The sequence below is a fragment of the Agelaius tricolor genome, unplaced genomic scaffold (assembly GCF_023055355.1).
Source record: "Agelaius tricolor isolate 1412-34295 unplaced genomic scaffold, bAgeTri1.0.p SCAF_3, whole genome shotgun sequence".
NCBI classification, from domain to species: domain Eukaryota; kingdom Metazoa; phylum Chordata; class Aves; order Passeriformes; family Icteridae; genus Agelaius; species Agelaius tricolor.
In genome coordinates this window covers 60723042-60746353 of record NW_027269263.1, presented here as the reverse complement: position 1 = coordinate 60746353, position 23312 = coordinate 60723042, and the positions used below count along the sequence as shown (strand labels likewise).

At 40.0% G+C, this 23312-nt stretch overlaps 1 protein-coding gene across 9 annotated transcripts in view; it reads left to right on the top strand.

Moving 5' to 3' along the window:
• Positions 1 to 10596: 10596 nt before the first annotated feature.
• The window catches only part of PCLO (piccolo presynaptic cytomatrix protein), a 323553-nt gene continuing 310837 nt past the window's right edge, over positions 10597 to 23312 (top strand). For 7 of the 9 annotated variants that reach the window (XM_071424030.1, XM_071424028.1, XM_071424025.1 and 4 more), the window contains exons 1-2: positions 10601 to 11086; positions 17612 to 18869. In XM_071424030.1, coding sequence (XP_071280131.1) covers positions 10845 to 11086; positions 17612 to 18869 — 1500 coding nt within the window. In that variant the 5' untranslated portion in view covers positions 10601 to 10844. Of the gene's footprint in view, positions 11087 to 17611; positions 18870 to 23312 lie in introns of all 9 variants that reach the window. The other 2 variants (XM_071424032.1, XM_071424031.1) reach the window with 1 other exon arrangement.

The following is a 23312-nucleotide window of genomic DNA, read 5'->3' as shown; positions in this document are numbered from 1 at the left end:
TTGAAAAAAATAACCAAGCCCAAATGGGTGAGGTTTATTTTAAGCTTAATGAGTTTATAATAGTAATCTAAAATTCTTTATGAGTTATTTTTTCAGCTAGTTCCTACATTTTATTTAATAGTAAAGCTGGTAAGAGAAATGGGCCGGGTTTTTACATTCATAGTGTGCTTGCTGCTGTTCTACAATCTCTAAAAGTGACTGTATTTTGTTAGCTGTGCTGCTTTGGGAAACCCTGGAGCTGAATTAAATCACAGGCATGTTTGTAACTTTGGTGCTATATTATTGCAAAACAGCAAGATTTTTAGCAGTATTCTATTGATTAGAGTAAAGCAGTGGAGCCTCCACCCTTGGATGTATTCAAAGCTGTCTGTACATGCTCCTGGGCAATCAGCTGTACATGATCCTGCTTGAGTAGAGGACTTGAATGGGATTGTCTAGAAGTTCCTTCCAACCTCAGTTGGTGTGTCATTCTGTGAATGTGAAAACATCTCACCAAATCTGTAAAAATATACTTCAGGCCTACAAAAGGCTTGATCATTTTTCAGAAATAGCATTTGAAAGAGTTCTCATACCCCTCTTCCTCCATGCCTCCAGCTGTTACAAAGATTTTTCCTGGAGGCTTAGAAACTGTTCTTGATCTTAACTGCAGGTGTTATTTGCACTGGATTTGTCAGCCAGGGGCTTGTACTGTGAGGGAAGAGAGCACTTAGGAAAGGCTTATAAACTTTACCTTTCCAGTATACACTAAAACTGAAATTCAGCTGAGGACATGGGGACATCTAAATTTCAAGAAAGCTGGCTCTGTGGTTTCCCACAAAGCTGTCTAACTTTATGAGGTATGCTCTGCTCCCTTAAGTTATATGCCCACAGGTAGGTATGTAATGCCATTTAATGTGCCTTATGGTAGGGCTGGCAGATATGACTGAGAATTTATAAAATAAATTATAGATCTTATAAAAGATCTCTTTCACTCTGCACTGGCAGCTGGAGTCTTAAGTAGCATATAACATGTTTATGCAATTGCATCCCATCTGTTATTCACCTGATTCCCCCTTAATGGTTTATGGAATGGCTCTCATCCAGCTGCAATGGGAGTCTGAACACTCAGCTCACATGTAGAGCTTGTTTGTGGGTATTCAAATTTAGGCATCCTTTTAACTTAGTTAAATCCTGCTCTATAATGCAATTGCTTAGTGTGAAAATGATGGTAAGGTCTCTGAAAATCCAAATGCTTATTTAGAGAGTGCAAAAGCTGTTAAGAGTAGTGGACCAGGGGAGTTTTCCTGCCATGTCACTTGAGATAAAACTGCTGTGGTTCCCTGTTTGAAGTCCACCCTGTAGCAAGGCCAGCCTTGTGTAATCAGTACACACACATATGCACACTCAATTGTTCCCTGAGTAAAGACACAGCAAGCAGATGAAGTTTTGAATTGCAAATCACGAGAAATCATGAAATATTTTATTGCACATCATGACTACAACATGTGAGTTTTTAAATTCTTATTCTTAAATTATTATTCTTAAATTACCACTGTTAGAGTAAGACGTGTCGCTGTTCCCATATAATAGACACGAAAGCCTCCTACACAGTAGTATACAGTTAATCATTAGAAGTGATTATCTTGTAGTGGCTACCTAAGGTATGAAAAAAAAAATCTCTTTAACAACAGGAAGTCTTGGTTTCTTTAGCTGTGGATCATTTTTTAGGTTTAGCAACTTGTTGAGGAAAAAGAAACTGGTACATTTCCAGATGATACAAGCCACTGCAACATGCCTAATTATCTGAAGAAAGTGGTATTAAGAAAGTGGTATTGTAAGAGTTAGAAAAGTGTAGTGAATATAGTAAACTTGGGGGTTTTGGACTATACTGAGTTTCATTGCTGTTTATTTCATTATAGTAAAACTTTGGCATATAGGCAACAAATTACAAAAATATTTTTTGTTTGCAAAGGCACTAGATGTTTAATAAGAGAAGCTCTGTTTCTAAAGTTGAGATTGCACCATGTGGAATTATACTGCTGCAGAAGTTGTAAGAAGCTCATGAAAGTTCCACATGGCAGTGATAAGTATCACATAAGCAATGGTAATTTACATTTTCAAGTCCTGAATACTATGGAGGATGTCCTGTGTGGTATGAGACCTATGATAAATGAGAGAGTGTTGCCCCATTTTATTAAGTTTTTCTAAGCCTTCTGATGTTTACATTCTTGTAACTAACTTTCTCAGGCACTTATGTAAATAAGTTATTGTTTTGCATTATTTTATGGAGGAGAAGAAATTTGATGGACTGTTGGTTTGTCCAGTGTCATTGGAGAGGTGGCACTGTCATCTTCCAATCCACTGTCGCTTTTGGAAATCTATGAATGTTGGAGTCAAGAAATTAAACTTCCCTCTTTTTTACCTTGGAGAGTTGCATGTCCACGTCGTTTTATTTCATGTTCTAATAGCAACAAAAGATATTATGTGTTCCTGGGTGCTCATCCACATGGGCACCAATGACACTGCCAGGGAAGACCCTGAGGTGGCAAAAGGCTCTGGGGCAATGGTGAGCAGCATGGGAGTCCAGATTTCATTCTCAAGCCTCCTGGTGAGAAGGACAAGCTCGGGCAGAAGTAGATGTGCATTTCATGAGATCCCAGGTATGTCTGAGGTTTAGTGGGGTCCCTCGTGTGCCTGGTGTGCTGAGATGGATGGAAAGAATGTCTTTAAGAAAGATAAAGGTAAAGAGAAAGAGAATCGCTGCTCTTCCGTGGCATGGGCAACAGTGTAGTTGACAGCTTGCATGTCAGGGTCAGAGGAGAGGCCAGTAAACATGACATTTGGCAAGAGTGTGTTACAGACACTCTGAATGTGAGTGAAGAAGTAGACAGCCATCCTTAAACAGTTGACTAATATCTTTGTATTGCAGACTTTGTTTCTCATAGGATATTTAAGCCTCCCTGACACCTGCCAAAAGGGCAGTACAGCAGGACATGTCCCCAGAAAATTCTGGAGGTTGTCATGTACAACTTCATAATACAAATGTTGTGTGTGACAAGCAGAGGTGATGTTTTCCTGGACATTCATGGCCTCTAAAGATATTGTTGGGGATGTGACAGTCAGTGACAGGCAGGCTTGGTCAGTGACAATGAAATTGCAAAACTCAAGATCCTGAGGGGATTCCTGAGGAAGGCAAGAAACAGAACCCAGACCCTGAATTTCAGGAATATATATTTCAGCTTAGTCAGAGAACTGGGAAGTAAAATCTGGTGGAAAGCAGTATTGAAGGGCAAAGGAGCTCAGGAAAGTTGGATCTTTAAGATCAGTCTCCTTGAAACAAAGCAATGATCCATCCTAGTACTCACAAAAATTAATATATATATCAGGAGTATTTCTTGGTTAAACAAGGACCTGGCTGGGGTCCAGCACAAAAAGAACATTTATAAGAGTAAAGCAGGCTAAGGAGGAATTTAGAAACATTGCTTGGGTAGGTACAGATGGTGTTAGGTAGGTCAGACAGTGGAAGATGATAGAGTCAGTGATCTGAGGAATCTCAATATATACAGATCCACAGGAATATAAGGAATACATCTGTGAGTAGTCAGAGATTTGGCCAATGTCATATGAGGTAAGTATTAGATGTCCTTGAAAGGTTGTGGAGACTGAGTAAGTTCCCTGATGACTGGGAAAAGGAAAATGCTACAACCATCTTCAAAAAGAACTAAAAATGATACCAGTAAATAAATGATACCACCTCACTTTTGTTCCTGGAAAAATCATGGAGTGAGTCCTGTTGTAAGCCATTTCTAGACAAATGAAGAAGAAAGTGGTGAATGAAAATATCCAATATAGATGTACAACATGTAGGTCATGCTTTGGCCAGTTGGACTGCCCTTAACCTGTTTAATAAGTTTAACAATGATCTGGAGGAGAAGGACCCTGAAGTTTGCTCTTGATTCCAAACTGGAAGATGTGATCAATGTGCTTTGCGGTAGAGCTGGCATCCAAGGAGATGTAGACAGACTGGAGGAATGGGCAGACATCAACCCATTGAAATTCAGGAGGGATTTGTGCAAAGACCTTCACTTTAGATGGTCAACAGCATATTGGGCTGTATTGTAGCCAAGAAATTGAGGGAACTGATAATTCCTTTGTACTCAGCATTTGTAATATTGCATCTGGAGTGCGGCAGCCAGGTTTGGGTTCCTCTGCATTAGAAAGAGATTGACAAACTGGAATAAGTCCAATGAAGGGTTGCCCAGACTGTTAGGAAATTGGAGTAACTGTCCTCTGAGGAGAGGCTGAGAGATTTGACTGAATTTGACTGAAAGTTGCTCTATGTTGGCCTTGTTTTGAGAAAGTGGTTGGTTGGGGTGACCTCCAAAGGTTACTTCTTACCCATTCTAAAATTGGTTTTGGACTAAAATGAAAATCAAGGCCTTTGGGATATATGACTGGTTTGGTGCCATTACAAGCAAGGAGCTATTTCCAATGCCAAGAGTATAAAAGCTCTGAGTACATATCTGAAGAGAAGGGTAAACTTTCTTAGGCCTGAAGAAATATACTTTCTGGAATAAAGACTGATGTTTACTTTACCTGAAATGAGCAGTATTCAGAGCCCATTCTAAGGACTATAGAACAAAGATAATTTTTTTACATTTTTCTCTCTAATTCTGTCACAAAGACAGTTGGTAGCTCATGCCAGAAAACCTAGTTAGTGTATTTAACATGGTCTACAGCATGTCACTCAATATGTGCTAAGCAATGGGCAGAACCCACTGGAAATGTGTGCTCTACATTCTTGTTATCATTCTACTTGTGAGCTCCTATAGAAAGACACAGGTGCTTAACTTTAATCTCTTATCCTTGGAAATGGTAACCTTGGCCAATATTTAGGGGGTTTAGTTAAAATCCATGTAATACAAAAGAGTTACATTTGACATAATATCCACTCCCCTTTAACCCCCTACCACCCCTGCCTTCCCCCAACCCCCTGGATTCATTTAGAAGAAAAAAATATGTAACATTATATTTAAAATTAACCTGTTCTCTGTGGCATAGGCAGGACCTGAACATATTATCTAAATATGCACTTCACTAGCAAGACTTTCCTCTATTTAGGCTATGAAGTTTTTCCTACTGTGTTCTCAGCATGAAAGAGATAACTGCTAGGGGAATGAGAACTTCCAACACTCTCATGTTACCAATTAAAATCCCAAGGAAAGATCCTGAGGGTCTCACTGTTATGCTCACTGGTGCAAACCCAATTCTTTATTTTAATGTGATTTATCAGAACTTGCTAATGACAGCTCCAATCTTCCCCTAGGTTCTTCCTTGGGTTTGCTTTTCAATTGTAATAGTTACACATATGACACTTTCACCATATAAGCAAATAAAAATTGAACTCTTTGTGGTGGTATCTCTACCACTATTAGTTGGGCTCAACTGCTGCAGGTGAATGAAATCATATTAAAGAAAGCAACAGGAGGACAACAGGACAGAACAACAATATTGCTGTTGCATGTTGTTTAGGACACAGCCTTTGAGATTAGTGTCTATTTTTTTTCTATTCTTCACTTTAAGATGCAAATCACTATTTGTGTAGTAAAAATACTGATTGAAAATCATGTTTATCATTGTGACTAATCTATACTATGCTCACAATGTGAGCATATCAGCATTCCTGTGCTGAAGTCAGGTGCCAGACCTTGTTTTGTTGAAGTAAGAAAATGTGCTTGTGAGATTGCTGGGAAAACTTAGCCAGGTGTCCATGCAGTACTGGCTATTCAGTAGGGTAAAGTGCGTGTACTAGTCCTGTTTCACTTAGACTGACGATAATGAGGCTAAATATCTGCAGAGGCTTCTCAGAAGAGATTCGTTTAATCTTAAAAAGGATGCTATAACAGTAATGCTATTATATCAGAGTGCATGGTATCCCAAAAGCCCAGACAGATACTCTGGGGTACCACAAATAATTCTGCCCAGGATGTTTTATAATACCTGGGCGTTTTTAAGCTGTATTCAGTTTTGGGTTAGGTGGGTTGTTTTCCCTTAAATATGTGAGTTTTGAAGGAGTTTTGAAACAGGCTAGATCACTATTCCACTAGTTTCTCAACCTGCATTTACAAAGTAATAGAGTAGAGAATTCTATGCAGAAAGAGAAGAGTTACATATATTTGAATAGAAGAGCAAAACCACACAATGCTTTGCAAGGTCCCTTGTTATCATTATTTACTGGTTGCTTTGGTGAGTAGTAATTCAGGTGAGACTGGAGGGTAGTCATGGTCTTCCAGAACATTTGCTGTGCAGTATTTAGCCAAACTTTGGTTGGTATGTAGATGAGTGCAGTTTTGACACAGAATTAGAACTTGTGAGACAAGCCTTGCTGGTGGGAGCTATTATTACAAGGCACTGCTCATTCTGTATAGCAGATGGACTTAACTGCTGGATGCATTTTAGCCATCTCTTTTAAACTCCACAGTCTCTGTATCTCTGAAATGAGGTAGATAAATGTGATAGGGGCACTGCAACATTTACCTAAGTGTTTGTACACATTAGAATAAAAAATATTATTATGTAAAGTTTTATAAATATTTTTATGCAAATTCTAGCTTCTCTTCTAGTTTCCTCTGTCTTATTTTGTGGTACTGATCAGCACAGTCTCTGGTAATCACTAACAATTAAAACAACTCTACCCTCTTCACTTCTGTCTGGGCACAGTGCCAGGCATATTATTAAGATATATAAAAGTTTCTCCCATTTTGCTAGTTGATGCCAAGGTGTTACTGACCTCTTCCTTTCTTCTGATGATCTTAGCATTAGTTGTCCAACTTCTATGCACTAAATGGCTTTTTGTCAACGGTAAAATGTAAAGAGCACATCTATACTAAGCAGCTTGACGATGAAAAAATTGGATGTCTTCAATGTTGTTAATCAGTAAATTAACTTCTAGCTTTCATTTTAGTGCTGCAGATACACTCTTAACTGAGATTCCCTTGCCCCAGATTGGATTCAGCACTGGCAGAAGATGAACTAGTGTCCTTGTGCTGCTTCTGCATACTCAGCTCTACCTTGGACTGACTCCTTTGAAGATTTGATGTATCTAGTTTGCATACCAAATTGGTCAGGGCCTGTTGAAAATACTGCATTACTGATAAAGCACAGTGTTTAGTCTGAATGAAGTTACATCACTTCAAATATATGGTGCTTTTGTTTTGCAGGGATAAAGATGCCATGTATGGCCTCAATGTAAAATATAAAAATGTTTGTGATTGTGCTGGTCTATTTTGGATTCAAACAGATATAATTAAGATTCTACAAAAACTGTGAACAGGTCCTCAAAGGCTAGTTTGATTTGCTGCTATTCATGATTATCCTTTTATATTACCTAGTATCAAAGAAAAGGTAACTTGCTTCTCTATCTCTGCATCTAAATTTGCAGAAAGAACTCTAATTTGCATGCACTTTAAAAAGGACTGTTTTATCTCTGAAAAGGTTTTAATCATGTTTTTCTGTGCTAGAGATTAAGCAATTTTTTATAAGGGTTTTTTTACTGGCACCAGTGAGCCGTTTCTTGCAAGTTAGATATTACAATTTTTGACAAATGGGTTGATTAATTTGATAACTTTTCTTTCCTTGCTACAACAGAATCTTAAGACTCATTAGTTTGTGAGTTTCATTGGTAACACCAAAATGAGAGAGTTCTTGTCACTTTTGGACAGACCATAAAGTACATAGGGAGAAAGATGTGGAAACTATAGGATGTAGGGAAAACAGACTTGCAGCAGGACTTCTGGAACAGATAACTATTGATTCCATGCTCTTTCATAAGAAAAGGTAAATGTCACAGAACTGTGAAAAGAGACTGTTTCCACAAAAATCCCTAAGATATTTGAAATCATAATTTTTAAAGTGAAATCCTTGGATCCAGTGAAGCCAATAATAAACTTCCCACTGAAGGTCATTTCTCATCCTTTGCCTCTTTTTTTGTGCTCATCTTACTTCCTTAGGCCTTAATGTCTTTTCCTCCTATTTTCTATCTCAGGACAGATTAAAAGTGAAACAGAAACAGTGTATATAGTTTTAAATAATAAGCTTCATCAGAACTCGTTTCCCCACTTTTAATTGTTTTATTGAGTGAATTTATTTATTCAAAGCCACTAGTTCTTCTGACTCAGACCCAGAAGTTTTCTTATGTTTAAAATAAATATGCCATCTGATTTTAAACATAAGACAAGTTCTGGGTCTGAGTCAGAAGAACTAGTCACTCATTTGGCTTTGAATAAATTAATTCACATGATAAAACAATTCAAAGTGGGGAAACAAGACTTCTGCTGATGCTTATTGTTTAAAACTTTCATTTGGGAACATGATAAAGTTTCCAACTACCCAACTGAAGGACAGAAATACCGCTCTCCACAAAATATTCAATATTTAATAGTATTATGAATGCTCACATTAGTAAGTATCAGAAAACTAAATGTTTTCACTGATTAAATCCCTCTTTCCCCATCTTTTTTTTTTGCACTTGTCTTCTTCCATGCAGCAGCACTTTGCACATCTATTCATGGTTCAATTACATATATGATGTTCATTTGTGCAAAATGATGCTGGGATGTGTTTCTTTCTAACCCCCTTAACTGAACTTTGTCTTTCCTTCCCATGTCAAGGCAATCCAACTTCTGTCAGGTGTGACTGCATTGTGTGTCGCCTCTCCCACAGCCCTTTCTAATATCTTTAGATATTAGATATCTAGAACACCATGTGAAGAGGCAGCCACTTTTACACTCATGTCATGCTTCTCCACTAAGACAGTTTTCCCTCTGTGCTTTATCATGTTCTCTGCTAGCAGTTCTCTTGATGTGTTCCTTGTAGCCACTCAGGAGAAAAGTAGAAAGCCCCCAGCTGGTACTAGTTTCATCACTTACTGTGAACCAGTACTGGAAAAATGATCTCTGATTGCTACACTACAAGAGCACTATAAATATTTGTACAGCATCCCTATGTAGGTCATTTTGGGAGCTCATCTGCATACAGCTGTGTCTGAAGCAAAGTACTAATGAAGCTAAAGAAGGAGACAAGCAAGAGTACCAAATTCTAGCACGTCTTCCTCACTAAAACAAGTAACTTTTGCAAAGATCTAGTTGCTTAACAAACACATTTGAATACGCAAAATGTGGCCACAATTTAATAAGGTCTCTAGAAAGGATTTGGTAAAAACTTGGCTCTGATCAATGAAGCAAGGAACACTAGTGGCAAAGACATAGAAGGACCAAGGGCTTTTATGGATTGGGTTGGTCCTGTAGTCTCCCAGGTCTCTGAGGGAATCAGCTGGATATGCAGAAGCTTATGGCACTAAATGGGATGGATCAAAAAGTGATGAGGGAGTTGATGCTACTGTAAAGTCAGTCATCTTCAGAAAGTCACTGGGATGTTTCCTAATGACCAGGAAAAAGCAAGCACTGTACCCATCTTCAAAAAGGAGACCCACAAGAGAGCTACCAGGCAGTTTGACAAATGTAGCCAGTACCCTTCCTGGGAAAGTTACAGAGCAAGTCCTCTTAGAAGCCATGCCCAAGCAGACAAAAGACAGGAAGGTTATTAAAAACAGCATGTGTTTAACCTCAGGCAAATCACTCCATCAGGCTTTCAGCATGATCAACTATAACATCCCTATAGCCAAATCAGAGAGACCTGTACAGTGGATGAAAAATAGACTGAACTGTTGTGCTCAAACCAGCTCTGGTTATTTGCATCACGTCCAACTGCTGGCATGTTACTATTCGTATCTTTCTGATTAATGGTATGCGATGTCTCTGCTACTGATGCGAGCAAGGCATGGAATACATTCTCTGCAAATCTCAGCTGGGAGAGCAGTAGATACACTAAAGAGCAGGGCCACTCTACTCCATCCAGGTGGGAGGATGAGCTGGCAGGAACATCTTGAAGTTGAAGAATGGTAAGCAAAGAGTTCTGTATCTGGGAAGGAATAATTCCTTGCACCAGGATAGGTTGTCCCAAAAGCAGCTTTGCAGCAAACATCCAGGTGAAATGCATTCCAGCAGTATGTGGTTGTGATGAAGAATGCCAGAGGCAGACAGACCTCTGCTACCTCAAGTGTGGCCAGAAGATTGGAGAAAGTTATTCTTCTCGATATATTCAGCAGTTGTGAAACTGCATTAGGAGTACAGTGTCCAGTTTGGGGCTGATTGGTCCTGGAATAACACTGATATGGTGGAGACAGCCATCACGATGGTAGTCCAGTACTGAAACACAGACCGAGACAAGCTGTAAAATCTCTATCCACAGGGACATTCAAAACTCTGCTGTTCAGGGCACGGAGCAATCCGACCTCATTGACTCTACTCTGAAGGGGTTGCTTGGAGGGGGTGTCCTCCAGACGCGTCTTCCAGTCCCTCTTACTTCGCTTCGGGCAAGCGAGGCTTCTTCAAGCTTTAACTGCACATCCTCGTACGCAGAGGGAAGGCGAGCGGGAGGCAGCAGCGCCCGCAGGATGGCCGCGGGTCCCCGCTCGGTCCCTCACGATGCGGAGGGTGCGCGGGGCGGGGGCGGCGGTGCCTTTAAAGGCCGGGGCGCGGGGCGGGCCCGGAGCGCGGGGGGAGCCGCCCGCCCGGAGCATGCGCTGCGCTGCGCGGGGCGGCGGAGCACGGCGGGCGGCACCGCCGCACTCCCCCGGCAGCCGCGGCGGCAGCCAGCGAGCCCCAGCCCGGCCCCGGCGCTGCCGCCGCGCGGGGCCGTGGTGGCGGCCGCCGAGCCCTGATTGATTGCCCGCGGGGGAGCGGGGCTGCGAGCCGCCCCCCAGCCCGGTCTGCGCCCGACGGGAGAGGCGGTGAGCCGCGGCGGCCATGGGCAACGAGGCGAGCCTGGAAGGAGGCGAAGGGCTGGGCGCCTTCCCCGAAGGGGCGGCGGCAGCCGGGGATGGCGGCGGCTCCGCGGCCCCCTTGCAGAGCCTGGTCCCGGCCGGGGTGGAGGCGGACCTGAGCCAGCTGAGCGAGGAGGAGAGGAGGCAGATCGCCGCTGTCATGTCAAGGGCGCAGGGGCTGCCCAGAGGGAACCTCGCCGGCGCGGAGCCGCCTCCCATGCAAAGGCATGCACGGAAAATCTCCCTTCTCCCGCTCCTCCCTTCCCCCTTCTCCGTCTCCTCGCGGTGGGGCGGGGGGCGAGTCGCAATTCGAGCTGGGCCCGCTGCACCCGGAGCCGGCGTTCCATTTTGCTAGCAGAGGGAGGGAAGGGGTGGCCGCACGGGCGCGGGCACCAGGACGGAGCCTGCACCCTCTGGCTCTCCCCACTACAGCGGTCTCTGAAAATAGCGGCGGTCCCCGGTTCCGTGGGCTGCGCCCTCCTTTCCTGCCTTGCACTGATCTGGAGCACGGGCAGTTTGTGTGTCGGGGCGGGGAGAGATGTGCAGACACCGTTGTGGTTTTCTGTGTGCGGGTGTGTGCTTTACGGGGCTGGATGCCCCACAGCTCTGGTAGCAGCCAGGGAAGCGGATGGGTTCTGCAAGCGTCTGGAGAGAGAATCTTGTTGAATCTTCCAAGGCTTTTGGGCATAATACATTTGCTTGACGTTACTCTGCCAATTCTGAACCTCTACAACTATCATTCGGCTTCATTAAATAGTCATGGATTGAGGAGGTCTGTTTCAGCCTATTTTTTCACCCTTTTTTTTTCTTTTTTTCTTTTTTTTTTTTTCTTCCCTCCCTTTATTAGTTGGAAGGGGAGAGGCTAAATAGATTAAATTGCTTGCCACGGTATTCAGCGTTCTGGAGAGTCATGACTTTACTCCTCACTGTGCTTTTGCGAAGGCTGGGGTAATTTCCTTCCCCGTTCTTTGCCTGCCCCTCAGCGAATTCTCAGCCCGACGTGCAACAAGCCCGCTCCCCGCCCTCGGGGCTGCCGCTGTCCGTGGTGCTGAACCACGGCCCTGCCCGGCCCCGTGCCGCTGTCCTCGGTCCCGAACCCCTCCTGGCCCGGCCCCGTGCCGCTGTCCTCGGTCCCGAACCCCTCCTGGCCCGGCCCCGTGCCGCTGTCCTCGGTCCCGAACCCCTCCTGGCCCGGCCCCGTGCCGCTGTCCTCGGTCCCGAACCCCTCCTGGCCCGGCCCCGTGCCGCTGTCCTCCGTCCCGAACCCCTCCTGGCCCAGCCCGTCACCCGAGGCCGGCGCCTCTGTTGCTCTCCGACTCCGGGGCTGGGTGTGTTGTTTGTCTTGAAGGAGGAAGCTGAAAGGAGCCTCCTCGAGTGTTTCACGGTGCATTGACCTCACCCCACCATACATGCATATTCAGTTTATATAATGTCAGGTTTATAGAAGTGAATTCTAGAAGAGAGGCAAGGAGGGTGGGACTAAATTAATTCTTGGGCAATTATTGGAGTCACTGAGATTATACCTGAGATGATGGTCTCCATTTTTTGAAACTGGAAGTCAAATCTTCCTATTTCATGTCTTGCTTAATTATTGATCAGGCATTAGCACTGTGTGTAAAATAAAAATTTCCATTCAATTTAGATCTCTGCACAGCCTCTGTTGTTAATGAGGAACATTAATGAGAAAAAGAAATATTCTTTAGTTCCATGAAACTAAGTTCAAAATTCCCTTTTGTATAATTGTCTATGAACAAAGACACAAGTACTTTGAAACTTACTTTTTACTGGAACAATACCATGAAAAAATAAAGATAAATGTTCTTGGAAGTCATTAGAGTAGACTGAACTCATTGCAATGTGAATATATCTGCATTTATAAATGTCTGCTTTCCTACAAACATATTTATATCAGAAGCTACTTTGATCTTGTTAGCATACCATACTTCCACCCTCTATTTAAAGTAAGAGGACTCTAAATTTGTGAATTACAGCCTTTTACCTTGCGTCAGAATGTCAGCTTTGACTATTATAGCAATTCCCATCATAGTATCTTCATGCCTCTCCACTGTAATGAAGTTACTACTTGTCTTGTCTCTTGGTTTGTGGCTTTATTTTCTCCTCTTGCTGTTTGCTTTCTTTGCTGTTGAGAGCTACCAAGAATGTTTGCAGTAATTATCAAGAACCTGATACAAATAAAACCCTTGGAGTAAGCCTCTCCTAAGGATTACAGATCACCCTCTTCCAGACTAAAACTGGAACTCTTATTTTTTTTTTTTCTTTTTTTCTTTCCAGTCCAAATATTAAGTGACGGAGTGTGATCAAAAGAGGAATTCTGGCTTTCAGTCCATATAGATTTGCATTTTGGCAGTGTCATTATTGTAGCATCTGTTAATTTTTAACATATTAAATGGTTTCTTCCTTTGTGATTTCCATTATAACATTAGAGTCTAATAATTATTTTCTATTCTAAATGCTCCCATTCCTGCTCCCAAAATAACCCTAAAGTGTACAAATTCCTTATGATTGCTGGTATCCTAAGGTAATATTTTTTGCAAAAACAGGCTTTTTAATAGTAAGCAATATATGTGCCAGGTAATATAGTTGCACCTTTACCGCCTTAAAATGAATGCTGTACATTCTAGAACTTCTGTAGGCTTTGAGCTTTGAAGTCTTGTGAATTGCAATAAATGCATTCAGATCTAGAGCACCTAAAGTGAACTGTCTAATAATTGTCCTATTATTAAAAAAAATTAAAAAATGAGAGTTTCATTCTCAGGTTCCAGTGAGATGTTTAGGATCTGTGGAAATCTTTCTATCCAATTTCAATTATCTGTCTTCAGAAAATTCATGGTTGGGAAATTTCTCTGAAACAAGCAGAGTCAATTTGTAAGCAAGTTCCATTTGTTCTAGCTTCATCAAATGACTCTGTAACTGTGCCAGTGTTCACTTCCTGAGGAATTACACTATATCTGAAAGGATTAGATGGCCAGCTGAATATATGACCATCTAATACAGCTGCTTGGGTTTTTTGGTCTTTTTTTTTCCCCAGTTCAATAAGTTGGTCACAATAGATATAAAGAAAATAAATTTTGCTGCATTTTGATAAGAAATGCTAAGAAGTCTCGCTAACTGTTGCACTTCTGAAGTATATTTATGGTATATTTTCTAGAAGAAATATATGTTTTTAAGAAAAGTTAGCCACTGGAGGATGCATAAATTCATGCATATATTTTCTGCAGATATGAAAAAAATTAACTACCTTTGAGTTGCATTGTTACTGCATTTGTCTTTGAAACTATTAATACTGATGAATGGGGAAAAACATGCCTTCTTAACAGGTGCTTGTAGTTATGGAATTGAAGAACTGGACCAATAGTCCTTTTGTTAAATCTCTGCTTACTCCAAAGTAAGCTTTGATTGGGCTCTAATATGTAAATGAGTAGAGATGAGTTCCATGAGTTAACACCACAGTGAGAGGAAACACAGCAGCACAAAGAAAAGCATTATGTGAGGAAGAACTAAATTATTTTGTATGTTGGGTCTGGTTTGAAGGCTTTTTTGTGATTCAAAAGATTTGAAAGCTAGAAAATTCTTGTCAAATTCTTGTCAAGATTCAGTTTGAGGTTTCTGATTCTCCAGTTCAATTAAAATTTTTCAATATCAGTTTGTAGTTGGTTGTAAAATGCTTGTAGAAAAGACTTCAACTCTCAGGTACCTCAAACTAAATGGAACAAGTCCTGGCTTTTGACAGAAGTAACACTTCTCAAGAAGCTTGTCCTTTCAAGGCTTTTTCTTCCACTAGTTAATCACGCGCTGTCTCCATTGCTTAGAAACATTGGTATGTACAAAGGCAAGACAAGTCAGCTCTTCAGAATACACCAACAGCCTTGAAGAGAATCACCTGAGTTTATTTCCTAGATTCATGGGTTTTAATCTCATTTCAAAGCCTGATAGCTGATCAGGTGGAAATTTATGGAACACATTATTTGATAAAAATGCAAGCTAGAGCAGAATTCCACTTCAATCCAGTTATTTTTCTTGCTAATTTCCAAGTTGAATTTTTAAAAACCGTTGGGTTTTTTTTGCTTTGGTTTTTGTTTGGGATTCCCCCCTCCCCCCCCCCCCCCCCCCCCCCCTTCTGTTCTAACTTCACATTGTAAGGTTTGGGAATGGGCATGTTATCCAATTTCTGGACTTGAATTTCAATAGCACTGTTGGTTTTTTCTTCCCCATTCCCTTTTAAGTCTTATCATTGTTGAATGAAGCCTTCCAAGAGTTTGAACATTTACAATCGTGAATGCTGGAGGTGTACCAGGCTAATAGACTAGTTGAAATGTTTTTGTATGGTAAGCAGAGTCTCTTCAGATAAACCTAGAGTGCTTATCTAAATAACAAGAAACAGAACTGCAGGTAGACCTACCTTGCTAATCAGAGTATAATGTTGGAACCCTGGTTACTGGGAATTTTTGACTTTCTGTGCTGACAGGCACTGACCCTCAAGAAAACACTACATTTGACCTGAGGCCATAGAGAAAACTTCCAAAATGAAATAATAGAACTAGGATTATGAGTGTGTAGTTTGAATAGAAGTGTATAATATCACAAAGTAGAAAACTTTAAAGGTTTAGAATATAGTGATATATATAAAACAAAGTAAAGGTTTCAGAGCAGAAGCCTGTCCTTCTTCACCTTCTTCTTCATAAGTTTGAGTAATATTATATAATTAGTTAAAACAATCTGCATTGCAAGCCACAGATAGTTATTGAGTTAAAAATAAAAATAATTTGTCGTTTCTTAATTAAAGAGTTTATCCTTAAGGAACCTTATAGAGAAAGATATGGTTCCATTTTTTTTAGTTTGTTAGAGTAAAATACTGTAAAACTCACAGTTTGTAAAAACTGTAACATAAATAAAAACTAATAAAAATCTTAAGTCCAAACAAAAAAAATACCATCTTACACATTTAATCCCAAACCTAACAAAAAAGTTAAGACTCAACAGTATAAAACTGCTCTTTTAATAAGGAAAAATGCCAAATATTTGAAAGAATTAGATTATCTTTGGGCTTTTCTGAACTATCCTCTTTATGAATTAATCAATGTTGACTGATGCCAGTGGAAAAACACCTGCTCACTTCAGTGGGTTGCACATTAGGGTCATAAGCTTCCAAATATTGTGGTCAATAAGTCTACAGGAATGAGAAAGGATAAATGGAATTGTGGAAGGCTGGGCATAGTTTGTCCTTAACAAGTATTGCTTGAGGAAATTTTTAATTAACAGAAAAAGTCAGATACAAGATTATGAGAAGTCCTGCATTGTGAGAATTACACAGAAAAGTCTACCATTTAGCTTTGTCCTTTTGTATTGCCATTGCTAGCCATGTAATGGAAACTAAATGCTAATCAGAAATACTGCTAAACTCATGGTGACATTAACAATCTAAAATATATATTTTAATGTGGCTACTGTAGATGGTTCTGCAGACTTCTGAAAAAAACTCTTTAAATTGTGCATTTATTTATTAGTCAAGGAATGCAGTTAAATCTAATAAATGATTGTTTCTTTTGCTCATGAATACCCAAGAAAAAATGTCCTGTCTGGCAAACTAGGATCACAGCTGACTGATTCTCTCTAAGTAAAAAAGAGAAAATTTTATATTTACAACATTTCTGTGACACTGAGAGAACCCCCTATCTTCCAGCAGAAGCTGTGTGGTAGCACTGAATAGAATATTTTATTACAGCCCTGAGCATTAGCACCAATGCAACAATATTATTATATTGTTCAGCAACAATATTATTTCCTGTGCTACAGCCAAGTACAGCAACAAGTGAAATACTGTGCCATATATAAAGCCATGATCTTGATTTGGGTTCCTACATTCTTAGTTTCATTTTCTCCTGTATGAACCTACAGCAAAATATTGGATTTGCATGGATTTTTCCCAATTCTCTAATGTAATGTGGTGGAGTTCTTTTAATACTGGTCAGTGTGACTTGTTCAGATGATGTTGAGAAGGAGTATGGTAGCTATTTGCAAAGAAGAAAAAAAGAAGGTTCAGGCTAACTCTGAACTGAAATCTGTTTTATTTAATGGAGAGCTCTTCTGATTTGTGAGCAGATGGGTGCCAAAATAAAAACTTTACAAAGAAGAAGAATACTTTTGCAAAGAAGAATACTCTTTAACGTACATGAGTTTTCAGAGTTTAAGTCACTGCTGCATATTGAATTGTAAATATATCCAAATTTTGTACAAGTATCCAAAAAATAAGTACAGAAGCATATTGCATTGTGCTTTTTTTTTTTTTTGAATGGCTCTACTTTGATCTGCTAATTTTGACACCTCTGTTTCTTTTAGTCTTCTTTCTCCTTGTTTTTTATATCCTGAGGAGCAGGATATAAAAAACAGAGAGAGTTAATAATTTGTATATCAGTATAATAGGAAGTTCTAGCTTTGATCTCTTCGGAATTCTGAAAAAAAGGATATCTGGTTAAATATTGTTGTATTAAATTATTTTCTAAAGAATAAAACAATCTATGACTGAATACCTGTATCAGCCTTTAAAGAATAGTGATTATTTAAATACTTTTTACATGCACCTTGTTATATGCCTTGGTCTTGAAAATGCTTAGGCACTGAGAAACTTCACAGCACTACTGGTGCAATTCCAGGGCTACTGATACATCTTATTTTATCCAATTTTTATTCTGTCACGCATTATTTTAATCTTATTACATTTTCTCTTTGCAGACATCCTGAACTTGATACAAGCCGCCATCCCAGACAACCAGGTAAGCCTCCAGATCCAGGACCACCAGGTTTAAGTAAAAGCAGAACAGTAGATGCGCTGAAGACAGAACAACGGGCACCTGGACGGAGCCCTTCTACTCTCAGTCTACGGGAATCAAAGTCCAGGACTGATTTTAAAGAAGATCAGAAGCCAAGTATGATGCCCAGTTTTCTCTCAGAAGCCAATCCATTGAGTGCAGTCACTTCAGTTGTGAACAAATTCAATCCTTTTGATTTGATATCGGATTCAGATACAACTCATGAAGAAGCCGGTAGGAAACAAAAAGCTGCCCCAAAAGAGCAAGGGAAACCTGAGGAGCAGAGGAGTCCTGCGAAACATCCAACTCAACCACAGTCTCCAAAGCCAGCTGTTCAACAACAAGGACCTGCCAGACCTACTGTCCAACAAACTGAGTCTTCCAAGCCAGCGCTGCAGCAGCAGCAGCAGCCTGGGGGACCAAAGCAAGTTCAGAAACCAGGCCATGGCCAACCAGCAGATGCTAAGCAAGAGCAAGCAAAACAACCACCCCAGCCGAGAGGACCACAGAAATCTCAGCCACAACCATCAGAACCAACAAAACCCATTCAACAGCAAACTTCTGCAAAACCTTCATCAGGCCCAGCAAAACCATCCCCACAGCAACCAGACAGCACTAAAGCGACGTCCCAAACAGCGCCTCCCACAAAACCATCGTCGCAGCAGCCAGGACCTGCCAAACAACCATCGCAGCAGCCTGCACGGCAAGGAGGGCCTGTCAAGCCATCTCCCCAGCAGACAGGGCCTCCCAAACAGCCTTCTCAGCAACCTGGACCTGAAAAGCCATCTGCTCAGCAAACAGGACCTGCAAAACAACCACCTCAGCCTGGATCTGGGAAGCCACCTCCGCAGCAAACAGGGCTTGTAAAACAAGTGCCACCCCAGGCAGGGCCTACGAAACCACCTTCTCAGACTGCAGGGCCCACAAAAGCCCCAGCACAACAAGCAGGACCTACAAAACCCCCTGGCCAGCAACCAGGGCCTGAAAAGCCCCCACAGCAAATGCAAGCTGGTGCAAGTCAACCCACTGAGTCTGCCCCAAAGAAAACCTTCTGCCCTCTTTGTACAACCACTGAGCTGCTGCTGCACACTCCTGAAAAGGCCAACTACAACACGTGCACCCAGTGTCACACTGTAGTCTGCAGCCTGTGTGGATTCAATCCTAATCCTCATATCACAGAGGTGAGTAATTTTCAAACTGATGTTCACTAAGAATTCAGTTTGCCTTTGCTGTGTTGAAACATCACATGTACTACATATACCACTGTGATGATTTAACAAGTTCAGTAAAAAAAATGCTATTTCAGATAACTGCTTATGAGTAAAACAGGGTGAAACTGGAGGAAAAAGGTAATGGTTCTCTGCTCATATAGATTTAGAAATGTGTTCTCATCTCTTTATATAAAAAAAGGAGAGAACCTAGTGTGACTTTTGTCTCATTTTTATTGTTTTTAATCACCTGCTGTCTATGTTTATAATCTGACCACAGTACTCATGTGCAAATACATTTATAGATAAATAACCTTTCTGCTATAAGAACTAATTAAAAAAAAAAAAAGAAGTCTTCATAGCTCCAGTGTGTGGCTGAGGAAAGGATATGGAGTGGATTTGCTTTACAACTGGGCCAGTGTTCAGTTGTGTTAGTTGAAAGCCTGAGTCATGAGTTTGCCTTGGTGCTACGTGGGTTATTTCATTCTTGTGGGATGTTAAGATCCCTGTGGACTATTTCTAACCTTGATTACCATTCTTGCTGTAATTCTATAACATAAAAATGGAATAGAAAACAATATTAGGACTACAGATGAATTTATTTTAACCTGATGTTTGTAGTAGCTTGATTTATTGCTTACACATATCCTTTATTGCTCTGCATGGGAATAATGCTTTATGTGATTGTTTGCTCAGCTTCTTGTACATCCTGATATGCTACTTTTAAATTTGCAAAGTAGCTGGAGTTTGTTTTCAGTAACAACACTTTTACCAATTTATGGAAATTCAAACAGAATGGACCTGGCACCAAAGGCTAACTAGTGATAATCAGAAGGGATATTTAGAAATTTTTTTTTTTTGTCTTGTTGTGGTATTAATTTAGCTGATCTGAGATGAACACAGGAAGAAGTACAGACTACTACTGTATTTTGAACCTAATAAATAATACCTGTATATTTAAAATTAAATCAAAGAATTTCTGGAAAGTTTCTCTGGATATGGTGTAGTCTAACTTCTGCTCAAAGTAGTGTCACCTAAAGCAGGTTTAGCCAGTGTTGAATATCTTTAAGGATGGAGGCATGACAGCCTTTCTGGGCAACCTGTGTACTCAGTATCACAGTGATTTAAGGACATTGTTAGCAGCTGGTTTTCTTTCCAGCACATTTATTTGTGGCTACCGGTAACAAACAGCAGATTTTTTGCATCCAGCAATATGATATTTTTGGTTTTTTGTTAAAATTGCAAATTTAAGACTGAAAGAGTAATAGCAGTAACCACTGATAGCACTTTACTTGGTTTAGGATTGTTAATGTCTTCTTTGAGTTTAGGGAAACTGAGGATTGAGATAGCTGGCACTGAAGGCTGGACTGGAATAGGAGTGACCTGAACATCTGTGTGTAGAAACTTCAGAGCATCTGCAACTAACCAGGTGTCAATATTTCAGGGTCTACATGAGGAAAGGTCATTCTGGACTGTTAGTGTGAAAAAAAGATGTATAACAGGCAAGAAGTGTAACATATTAATATTAAAGTCAACAAGGAAGTTTTATTGCAAACCTTTGTCTTCAAATTCTGCCAATGTTTTTAGGCCAGAACTTCTTACATTTATTTGTGAGTGCTGAGTTGTTCATGTCTGTAGTGTGCTCTTGGAGTCTCTTGAAGCCCCAAGTTTGTCTTCCTTTAAAAGCTCCATATATCCTATGGAATTGGTCAACACCTTTGCTGTGTTCAAATGAAACAGGTTTTGAGAGAGAGTTTATGTAAGAAGATTTCCAAGTATTTGGAAATTCTGTGAATAACTACTAGTTTTTGAAGTGGGTACTCAGTAAGTGTGAAATTCAGGACTTTTAGACAATAAATACAGCTGCATTTAAGACTAACTGATTGCATACATATGTAAAAGCAAATTTGAATTTCATATTAGACATTGAAATAAACACAGGATATGCATTTATTTCATGAAAAAATCATTTCAGAAAATGAAGGTATTGGACATCTAATTTATTCAGCTATTAGTTCCAATCTCCTGACTCCCACTCAGGCTTTTCTCATTTGCTCAGCTTTGCACCACCAGCTGTCTTGCTGAAACTTCATTGTGGGTGTCCTGCTCCAGTCTGCCATTGAAGTGTGACAAAAATCACACCTGACTTTATTACTGAACGTTGGGATCAAAGTCAATAGAACCTGCTCTGGCACAGACAAAAAATTCACTTATTTCAGCTGCCAAGATTCTCACTTGAGTTATTATCAAATTTTCATTCTACTTTCTGTTTCCTTTAAGTATTTAGCTTATTAACAAAAGTTCCTGATTCCTTTTACAGTACTTTACCCACTTCTTCCCAACTATCAGGAAGATCATGATTTGTGACTTGGCTGTCAGTTTTCTTACTTATGGTGCAATTTTTTCCTTTTCACTTCTTGTATTTTAACTTCTCCTGAAGTATTATTGACCAAAATTCTGTGTCTTACCCATGCACCTACTGACTTTACTGTTTTACTTTAGCGTTCCCTGATATTTGTTTGTCAGGCTTCATTATTCTGGAATTCTACATTGTGCTTTTCCCACATCCTGTATAACTACTGATTTTATTGCTTATGTTAAACACATTACTTATGGGGAAGCAATAATTTCAAATTGGATGTGGGGAATGGAAGGCATTTATTTAGAAAAAAATTGACTTTTGTTCTCTAAAATTTTCCCTTTGTGCAGCTGCTGGAATTGCTTTCCTAAGACAGCCTCCTTACAAGTTTCTTACAAGGTAGCTCAGTCTCCAAAACTAATCAAGTGAATAATTTTTCCAATGTAGATCTTTCTAAATTTCTGTGTTCTATGTTTCTAGCTGATCCTGAAAAGAATTTTACAAGATTTAAAAACTGGCTTAGGAAGTAGATTGCATACATTGTAAAGCCATTATAAAATGCAGATAAAAAATTTTAATTCATTTTATTAATTTAAACCTTTATTTAAAATTCAGTAGTACATGCACTCTGTCTGTTTTAACTCACTAGAGAGAACTCTAACTAAGAGCAGAAAGTGATACCTGTATTGCCACAAGGTCAGACCCCTTGAACTGTTTCTCTGAACCATCTGACACTGCAGTCCTCTTGGGGAAGAAGGATAGTTGGTGTCTTGCTTTTGTACAGCAGTCTGGAGAGAAAAGGCATCATACATAAGTGTTCAGTAACATATGTCTCTCTAATCTGTCTAGGTATTCATACTTCACTCATCACCATGGCACATGACTGCCTAGCAACAGTTGCATAAAGTAATGGAAAAAATTATATAAGCAGGTTTGAGGACTGGTACTCTATTCCATTTGCCTTTCATGTACATCAGAACCTTGTAGGAAGTGTATCTTTTACTACGTGGTGACTTATTTTTCTAATTTTTTTACCATTTTATTTTCCCAAACCCACTCCCATGAGCCATTAACAACAGAAAGCAGCACTTCCCAGAAAAAGATTCAGCCCATTAGAGCATTCAAGTAGGAGTAGGCTTTCTGAAAATGAACAAAGGCATCTTGAGGGAAAAAGGCAAAAAGCGCAAACTGCTATAGTTAAATCTAAATTTGCGCATATGCTCAGCAGCTGGAGTAAATTTTCATTCCCTGTGAACTAGTTATTGGAGATGCATGCAAAACTGACTGGGCAAGGGTTTAAAGGGTAATCATAAAATCCTTACATTCTTTATGATGTCATCTGTAGAGCTGATGATGGAGTGGAGTGTTAGAGCTGTGAATGTTGGACCCTTGGCTGTGTGTGGGCTCTGCTCCTGGATGTGTGTCTGTGCACATGTGGATGCCTGTCTTCTTGGGGGTGTTTGAGGAGGGATTATTCTACATGAATTTTATATACATTAGATCACATTTCATCCATTATTGTGTCATTCTTTAAAGAGAACATTTGAAATTAATCTTGAGGCCAGGTATAATTTTATAGATAGATACTTAATGAAAATTGTACATTCAAATGATGGGAAGCTGTGTATTGATACAGGATTTGTTTACTTGCCAAAAGTTATTCGGGGCAGAGATAAAGTGAATTCTTAAAAATATTTTATGGTTTCTGATTTTTTTTTTCCAAACAATGTGTCTGTACCAAAGCCAATTTATTGGAAAAAAGAGGAGGGATAAAAATGCCAGGAGGAGGAATCAGAAACCCCAAACAGTTGACTATCTCAAAGTGGAGTGTATGATCTGATCAAGTAGAACTTTTTACTGGATTGCGCATTTATTTTTCAATTCAATATGAAAAAATTTTAACTCTGTCTGAAATATTTTATTTTTTGTTATTGAAGATTTTTGTGGGGGAGGGCATGTCTATTTCTGAACTTTTTTTTTTATAGATAGAAATTTTCCATATCAATTGTACTACATATTATTGCCTTGATTTTTTATTTTTTTGCTTTCTTTCTGCC